Below are 9,438 nucleotides of genomic sequence, written 5' to 3'. Positions count from 1 at the left end.
TAATAGTAAATGACATAGGACTAATTATGAGGGTGAAATCAGCACCCGAGCAGTGCTGGGGAGAGGCTGCAGCCAGGGCATTTGGAGAGGGATTTGGCACAAGGGCAGAGGCTGTGATCTCACCCTCCTGTTTCCAGAGCCTGCAGGCACTTGCTGGTCAGTGGCCCCAGACAATGCCCACCCAGTCAGAGCACCAAAAAGAGCCCATCACCTCTCTTTTAGCTCTGCTCCCTAAAGTTTTAGCTCAGTGGGGATGTTGGTTTTCCCTACAGGGAAAACCTTTAGATCTTGTCCTCCTTTTTCCTTTGCCTTTTCCAGTTTGGCTCAGGAGTAAACTTACCACAAATCCCCGTCCAATTCCATCAGGAATGAAGCAGAACTCGACAGTCTCTCAGTCACCTCTTGGTCTGTTCCAGGGATGGATCCTGAAGTCTTGCAGGTCTGACACACACAGTCCTCAGGGCCTCAGTGCCCAGGACTCCCCAGCCAGCAGACTGAATTCTGCAGAACATTGGCCCTTCCCTCTGCCCAAGTCAAGGCAAAAATGAATCAGAGAATTTGGGGGGGGAGGGCGGGGAGGGATCATTTGGCATTTTTTAAATTAGCTTAGCCTTTTTACCGAGATCCATTTTAATGCACCACAGCACTAATGAACTAAAAATCTGCATTAGAAAGCGAGTCATGGTGGGAGCAATGGACACAGCACCCTGGTGGTTTAGAGATGCACCACCTGAGCTGGACTCGGGCCAGACCCCCCTGTTCAAACAGGGGGAACAGCCAAAGGCATCCCCTGAGCAGCCAGGGCCTGATGCCAGGGCAGGCTGAGCAAAGAACCCACAGTGGTGCCCAGCAGAGCCAGAGCCCGCTCCTGGCAGCCCCAACCAAACTGCCCAGTGGCACAAACCTCTGCAGGGCTGAACACAGAGGCAGCCTCCTCACAGCGTCCACCCGAGGGCCCCCCTCGTCCCTGGCACTGCACCATCGTGTTTCTGGCACGGGCAAAGCTGGTTTGTTCATCACTTAATGCTGTGCACCTGCTGGGTCCCACGTTCCCTAACGCAGATAATAATTTCCTCGTTAGGAGAAGCCATTGAATCGACAGCACCGAGCAGTGGGTGAATCGAGGTCGTTTGTCTGCTAAGACCAGCACTGCTCTCATTAAATGTGCACGAGCAGCACCCCCCCCACTGCAGGGCTCTCTCTTCCTCCAGCTCCTTCCACGGGCTGGTTTTTCTGCGGAATTTTCCTCTGCATTTCCCATTTCTACTGAGTGAAGCTCCACTTCACTCAGGGCTCGCTCTGAGCCCTCTCTCCCCCCACTCCTCCTGAACGTGCCACAGCAGCCACGTGCCAGCTGCCCCTGCTGCCACTGGGACCACGGGAAGCAGCTCCACTGGCACCGGGATGGATGGCAATGCCAACACCTCTGGAGCTGGGAGAGGCTGGACCCTGGAGAGCAGGCAGTGCCGTGGTTCATGATGGCACCTGAACTGTTCTGGGTTGCTACAACAAACAGCTCCCAGCCCGGGGCCACCTTTTGCCATTTTCCAAGTTAAAAACCCCGAACAGAACTGTGGTATTTAGCCTGGAGCTGCCACAACAGGGAGAAATCCTGTCTTAGTCTCCTGGTAAATGATCCTTGTTATAAGGGGAAAAGAAAAGACTAATGAATGCATCCATATGAGCCATCAAGAGCAAAATAAAGGCAGAGATAAAGGAAGATAGAGGCAAAGAATGGACATGTTTTCTGCCAATGTCATTCTTCATACAATAGATGCAGTTTCTTTCTTTCCTCAGATGGGAAGACGGGCTTGACACCATCTCATCAACAGCAGCTGTAATAAGAGTTCCTTGCTATTAATATGCAAATTGAAACGCACACACTGATTAAAACCATGTTAGACAAAGGCTTTTGTCAGAGACCCACGAGCAGGAGACAGGGCTCGATTAGGGAGCAGTGGCCCTCTACAAAATCCATCATAAAGTTCTACACTTGAGCCCAGTGCAGCAACTTCATGGGGAACACACTGCAGTGCTGATGGATACCTGCTCTCTCTCCTGAGATCCCGAAAGTTCAACCCCCAAACTGGGTCCCACCTGTCTCCAGAGGTGCCCCAGCCCTGGGGGTTCTGCACAGCCCCTCCTGGTGGGACAGGGCTGGCAGCTGGTCGGGTCAGTAGCCTCAGACAGGAGCAGGGAGCTGCCAGCACAGCCCCGAGGAGGAATCAGACTTCCCCATACTTAATTTGGAGACTGTGGAAGGTGGTTTTAAAGGTCAGGACTTGCTAATTAAGTTGATGCAATAGGAACTTAACAAAGGAAGCAGCACTGAGGTACCAGGAGCATTCTCCCCCTGTGATTAATCTCTGTGTGAGGCTGTCTGGGGCAGCCTCACATTACACCCCGTTGCCATAGAGCTCTGTTGCCTCCACACGGAGCCAGATAAAACCACACACTTGTGTTGTGCTGTGTCTGAGCACAAAACACCACAGTGTCTTGCCCCCTAAAACATAACGTGGCACATCTGCACCAGAGCCTAGAGAGCTGCGTTATTACAGGCAGCAAACTCTAATAAAACACATCCAAAGGATTACAGTTCCAGTGTTAATAACCACATTTCCAGCTGTCTCCCAGTGACAGCACTATTCCAGTTAGCACTGCTCTGCAAAGTTTGTGTGGGGTGACACCCAGCCAGACTGATGACAAGTTATTGAGATTTACTTCCCTTGCAGAACATCTTGCACAGAATTTTAAGCTGGGAAAACATTTGGCCAGAACAAAACTAAATTCTGTAATGTATAGATAGATGGAATGCATGAAAAATGCAGAGTGCGTGTTTGGTTTCTTTCTAATTAAGAAAATACATGCAAGTGTTTTCACCCTTCAGTTTAAAGTAACCCTGGGGGACACAATGGTTGCACTGAACCATTTTCAAAGTTCTCTGATACATCCACTCACAGTGTTTCAGCCTGGGGTGGTTGGACCAGGCTCGACATCAGAGGTCTGGCAGCATTTCTGCAGGGATCACTGACTTACCACGAGGAGATTTGTCTTTTTATGTCTTGCTTTGAAGGCCTAATGAACTTAGGAAAAGCAAGAGATTAGAAGGATTTAGGAGCCAAAGCCTGATTGACTGGACCAGGACAATATTTGCAACAAACCCAAATGTTGCACTGCTCTGTCACCCCAGGAGAGCTGGGGGGATGTGATGGGGCACCTCACCCTCACTCACCTGCTCCTCACTCACCTGGGCCGTGTGGGAGGTGGGATGTGGGACATGGAAATCCCACTGGCAGCGCTGCCCCTCCTGCTCTGAAGGGCCACAGGACAAACCTCCCACCCGAGAGGTGCTGGAGGGGCAGAAAGTCTGGATCTTCCTAAATTAGAGACAGGACCTCTGCCTTTACTCATCCTCTTAGACCAAGCAAGCCACCAGCTCCAGGCCAGGTCCCAGAGCCAGGGCAGGAGGACAGCCAGCCCTGCACAGGCTGGGAGCAGAGGCCAGGTCTGACCCAGCTCACTGCAGAGCTGCCTCCACACCTGCCTGGGGAAAGAAACTGTGCTTGTGCTGTAATTAATTTGCTGCAATTAGCTTGTAGTGATTACTAGAGCACACAGTTAGAGGATTTTTGTTTTTCTCTCCTGACAAAAACTCCTCTGCAGCACCCTGGGTGCCGCCTGGGGGAGGAGGACTCTGGGGGAAGGAGGCTCAGAAAAGTCAGCCCTGCACCCACATGACTGATGTGCCCTATTTCTGTAAATCATTCTCTCTGTAAAGAGGCAGTTTAGCTTCAGGAACACTGGCAGCTTGTGTTATTACCCAAAACACAATAAATGAAACCACCCCACAGCTACGAAACCCAAGGAGATGTTTACTCATCTGTGAACAACCCATTCTCCTCCGCACACGAAAGGCATCGACGCGAGAGCACAAATTAATCACACAGAGCCTCTGCAGTGGCTCCACCGGCCCCACTGAGCGAAGGAGGTGATGTTGCAGCACCCCTGACCCATCCCTTGGCGGGACCAGAGGCTCAGGCACAGCCCAGGGGGCCGAGGCTCCCGCCCAGCAGAGCTCCAGATGCGGAGCAGCGAAGGTCACTCCTCTGCCTCGGCTCCTTCTCTCTGCTCAGGCTCCCAGAGCAGGCACAGGGACGAGCTGCTGCTGGCTGTGGGCACAGCAGCGTCCAGCCTCGGGCTTGCATCAGAGTCCACCGAGCAAACAGCTTCTGTCGAGCCTGCAGGAATCCCACCAGCAGGGAAAAAAGGAATTTACCCTTTCATTTTAGTGTCCTTTGCTCATGGAACCATTTGTTTCTCCAGAGACAAAGAGGGAAGGAAAAAGCTCATCTGTTACACAGTCCCTGTGATTCACTGCTGTTGCTCTTTATGTTGACACAAACCATGCTGGAGAAGGTGAAGAAAGTGTGTTTATTTCTGATTGAAGACTGATTACATCACTATCATGGATAATGTAATAGAATAATCTTATGCTCTTGGGAGAAATCTAAGAATAAATATGAAAAAGTAAAATAGTTTGTTTCCACTGTCCCTGAAGATGACTGATGAGTAAGTGCTGTATTTACAGGATAGTTATCATACTCTAGACTCTGTGCTGAATAAATATTGTCCTGAAAGGGTAAAAAAATCCATCGAAATATTTTAACTCACCACAAAATTAAAAAAAAAAATCCATGTATTTGTCCAAAGCGAAGGTTAGTTACATGTTAATTATTGAATCCACACGGGATCATTGTCCAAGGAAGCCTCCTCTCCTGCTGACCCACTCCTCTCTGCAGAAGCAGCATCAGTGCTTGTCCTCGTCCCCACTGACCAGCTACTACTGGTTCTTCAGGCTGCAAGAGAGAACCAAGGCCAAAGTCACACTCCATCCTGGTGCTCCCTGTCCCACTCCATCCTGGTGTTCCCTGTCCCACTCCATCCTGGTGCTCCCTGTCCCACTCCATCCTGGTGTTCCCTGTCCCACTCCATCCTGGTGCTCCCTGTCCCACTGCACAGATCTGCCCGTGCACTGTCCCCCCGTGCCTGGGCAGAGCTGAGGGGACCCAGCATTGGGCAAACCCACAGTTCTCCACAGAACCACCAAAGAAATGCTTTATGTGATCCAAGGGGAGACTTCAGATCTAAAAAAAAAATATATATATATATATAAAAATAAACTCTTTCCATCTAAAGCACGTTTGCAATTTTAAGGACATTTTTTTTGCATTTTGTCAAAGAAAATCCCCATAGCAATTGGGAAAAAGTATCCTCTCTCTAGATTCTGAACTCGAATTTAAGAGCCTCACAAACCCTGCCCAACTTGCCCCCTCCATGGCCCAGCTGATGAGAACTGGAATTGGTGTTGGCAAGCTCAGGTTTGTGCTTTGAGCACTCAGCCCAGTGTTTGGGCTTTACATTAGAAAAATTAATCTGTACACCTGACACCATGACACAAAGTTGCACAGGCCATTCTGGGGCTTTCAAATTATGATCAAAACAGAAGATATCAGAGATATCTTATTTTCACTTACATTAAAAGGGAAGGGAGGCAATTTAGACCTATAATGAGAGAAAGTATTACACACTCTCTTCACAGGCAGTGCAATTATTCAGCTGCTCTCTGGAACTGAAACAATGACAAATTAAAATGCCTTTCAATTCTATCTACCTCTTATAACTATTCATCTTCTGGAGCTGCTATTGATCTAAAGGCTTCTTTAGGCATCAGGCACCACATATTACAGAAAGCACATGGAAATGTTACTCTTACCAACACAAGCTGCAGCCACCAAGGTAAGAGCAAACTCCTTTGGCTTGGGTGTGCAGTGCATGGTAGGACTCGGGGATTTACTCTAATTTCCAGAAATATATTGGAAATCCTTTATCAAAGAACCCATTCCTTCTGGGTGAGGATGCCCAGGAGGAGCCCAACTTTCTGGGACTGGAGACAGGGCTGGAAACACCCAGAGGGAACAGAAACCCTGCTTGGCATCAAATGTGCCCCAAATGGAGCTGCCCAGGCGTCGGCTGTGCCAGACACACAGAGCCCAGGACGAGCTGCAGCCACAACAGGCTGTCAATATTTGTTCACACCTTCCTGAACAGACGGGAGAGGCGAGGGAGACGCAGCCCTGGGGAAGGCTGACATTTCTCCAGGCACGATATTTACAATATTTTGATTAGCTCTGATTCCTGGATAGCCCAGCAGCTCGTGGTGATAAATGCCCTGCTCCAATTAGACATCTGGGTTCTCAACCAGGGGAAAAAAAAAAAAAAGGAAAGAAAAGGAAAGAGGAAAGAGCCCAACCAGGCCCAAGCCTGCTGTCCCTGCTCCTCAGCAGGACATCAACCATCTGGGCTTCCACAGGGTGCAGCCCAAAGTCACGAAGGGCTGTGCAGGAAGGGCTGCAGAGCCACCTCCCCGACTGGGCATGGCCATTCCCAACTCTTCAGAATTCATTTTGACCACTACATTGGTTTTACCCCAATGACAGCTGCAGGATCGGGTCCCCCCTCTGCAAAAGCCCTAAAATTAATCAGGAACCTAGAGCTGGAAAGGGAAACCCAGACGTGTATGAGCATCCAGGAAAGCGTAAATGAGTGGTTATAAAACCCCAGAATACATTTGTGAGCTCTAGATGTGGCAGAGAGGCCTGGCTGATCAAAGAGACAAAATGAAGGCGAGAAGAGAAAATTCTTCTTTATGGAAGTGGTAATCATTATCCCCACACAGTCAGACTCTTAATTACTAGGGCTGGATCTCAGCCTCCCATCACTGACAGCCCAAGTGGTGGAGGACAGCTCCCAGCTCCCAGCTCAGCTCCCAGCTCAGCTCCCAGCTCCCAGCTCAGCTCCCAGCTCTCACTCCCTGGCACGTTATTGCAACGTGTGATGGATCCACAGCCAGCCCAGGGATGGCACTGACCCCAGATGTGGGGCTGGGCTCTGTGCTCTGCCAGCACCACCTCTGGTCCTTTGACCCACCCGCCCTGAGGAGCTGCCTCAGACCCAGGCTCAGGCTCTCTGGAGCATCTTCCCCAAACGCAGCTATTTTGTCCTGGCCTCAGCAATGTCCCAGCCCTCCCCAGCCTGTCCCCAGGCCCTGCCAGGAGGGAAACACTTTTTGCAAAGCCCCAGGGTAAACATTCCACACAGCATTGCTCTGACCCCTGGAATTGGAGGATCCTCTGGCTCCTTCCACAGCTACCTGGGACCTTTAATCCCTGTTGTTCGCTGCAAATCACTTTGAGCAGTGATTTCTCAGATTTCTCCTCTTCGCAGTTTACATAAAGCAGAAAAGAGGGAGGTTTTGTTTCTGCCAGCCCACGGCAAGCAGTGAGGAGCCAGGCTGGCACGTGCTTCCCTCCCAACCCTTTGGAGGACACCTTCACAGCTGGCATTTTGGCTGCTGCTGGTCCCCCCAGGACAGAGCTGCTGGTGCCCACCAGGGCTCAGCCTGGCACCCTGCCCAGCACTGCTGCTCCACTGCTCCTCTGGGGGGAGGAGGGAGGGAGGAGATTAAAAAAACCCACATCTATTTCTGGAAAGCAAGTCAAACAATGACTCAATCATCTCTACGCAGTTCATAAATCCCTAATTAAAGGGTTCAGTGCTCCTCCCCGCTGCAGATGTTCCAGAGTCCATCCACATCCCAAAACCTGCTCCGTGCATCTCCCGTCACAGCCCGAGCAGAGCACGTTCCCACACGTTCAAGGCAGCATTTTGCCTTAATTTTCAAATACACAGCTCAAGTACCTGCACCCTGGAGAAAAAGATGGGAGCTGGCAGATGTATCTGCTTTGCATATTCACTGGCCGGAGGGATAAGGACTGGCTCAGTATTAGCTCCCTCCTCCTGCATCTTTTATTCAACACCAAAACACAAGCCCAGACACTTCCAGCTTCCCTCCCAAGCCCTATTTTCCCTGTTCTGGTCAAACAAATGTAGTCAGAAGCATTCGGGGAAGCCCCTGAAATTCCTGGGAACGGCTCAGCCCTGCCCACCAGACTGCCCAGGACATGACCCCCAAATTCTGTGCTGCCCATGGAACTGCAGGACCCCCAGCCCCGTGTGGGGCAGTGACAGGGTCCTGGGAACACGTCTGCCCAGTATTTTTTGGGTGGTACCAGCTTCCACCATGCAACCACCTTCCCTGCTCACCTGTCCAGGAGCAAAATCCCCGTATCCCTTCATCCATTTCCTTCACAAACTGCTGCCCCCTTCTTCGGGTCTGTTTAGTTTTTAATTATATGAAGTATGACAGCTACATAAAATGTTTTGTTGCCTTGGTAACTGCAGTCCACTGGCTTCAGCCTGAGTTACGAGGCAGAGGACAGTCTTGACATTAACCAACAATAATGAGAACAGCAGAAACCAGTGGGAAAACACTGGCCAAGGTACAAGGAGGGGACAATCCTCACCCGTCCCCCAGAGCAGAGCACCCTTGGGAGCCACGGTGCTGCAATGGCCCAGTGGGACATCATGGCTGTGGAAACTCGGCAGAGGACCAGGTCTGGATTTCCAGATTCTCTCTCTTTGTATAGAAGAGGTAATTGCTCGGAGAAAGCTACAGAAACACAGATGCAGCCCTGCCAAAATCCATTGTTTGTGCTGCCCAGCACATCCCTTTGCACTGGGAACGGGCTGAGCCGAGGGCACACGTGCCATTAGTCACTCCTACAACAGCCACAGCACTCCTACAACAGCCAGGCACTCCCTACAACAGATACTGCACTCCTACAACAGCCACAGCACTCCTACAACAGATATGGCACTCCCTACAACAGCCACAGCACTCCTACAACAGCCACAGCACTCCTACAACAGCCACAGCACTCCTACAACAGATATGGCACTCCCTACAACAGCCATGGCACTCCTACAACAGCACAGCACTCCTACAACAGATACTGCACTCCCTACAACAGATACTGCACTCCCTACAACAGATACTGCACTCCCTACAACAGATACTGCACTCCCTACAACAACCATGGCACTCCTACAACAGCCACAGCACAAATAAGTTCCCAAGGTGTTCGTCCCCAGCACCAGAAATTAAGATTTCTTCATCTCTGCTAATTGCAGGAGACTGCACATCAGAGCAGGTGTGGGGATAACCCAGAGGACCAGGCACCCTCCTGGCACTGCAAAGTGGTGGCACATCTTTCTGCACATCTCTATTTCCCATCCATGAGGCTGCTGTGGTTTGAGATGAACTCCTTTATCCTTCACAGTAATACCAGCAGCAACCACAGCAATAATCATACAGGCTCAGAAGGACTGGCAGGGGAAGGATAAATTACAGCTCTGGGCCCAGGCAGCTCAGCACAGATGCTCTCATTCCAGGTTTCCCCCGGGAAGAGCTCTCAGCTCTATTTTCCAGCAGTGGGAATTTGTTGCACTGGGTACAGACCCCAACCCTGTCCACACTGT

General features: G+C 50.7%; 1 protein-coding gene across 1 annotated transcript in view; it reads right to left on the bottom strand.

The window, feature by feature from the left end:
- Window positions 1-4,412: 4,412 nt before the first annotated feature.
- The window catches only part of ZMAT4 (zinc finger matrin-type 4), a 45,705-nt gene continuing 40,679 nt past the window's right edge, over window positions 4,413-9,438 (bottom strand). The window contains exon 7 of the mRNA XM_064637942.1: window positions 4,413-4,856. Within this exon, the coding sequence (XP_064494012.1) occupies window positions 4,841-4,856 (16 nt within the window). The 3' untranslated portion in view covers window positions 4,413-4,840. The remainder of the gene's footprint in view (window positions 4,857-9,438) is intronic.

Source organism: Pseudopipra pipra, chromosome 28, assembly GCF_036250125.1.
Source record: "Pseudopipra pipra isolate bDixPip1 chromosome 28, bDixPip1.hap1, whole genome shotgun sequence".
Taxonomy (NCBI): Eukaryota; Metazoa; Chordata; class Aves; order Passeriformes; family Pipridae; genus Pseudopipra; species Pseudopipra pipra.
This window is presented reverse-complemented; position numbering and strand designations above follow the sequence as displayed.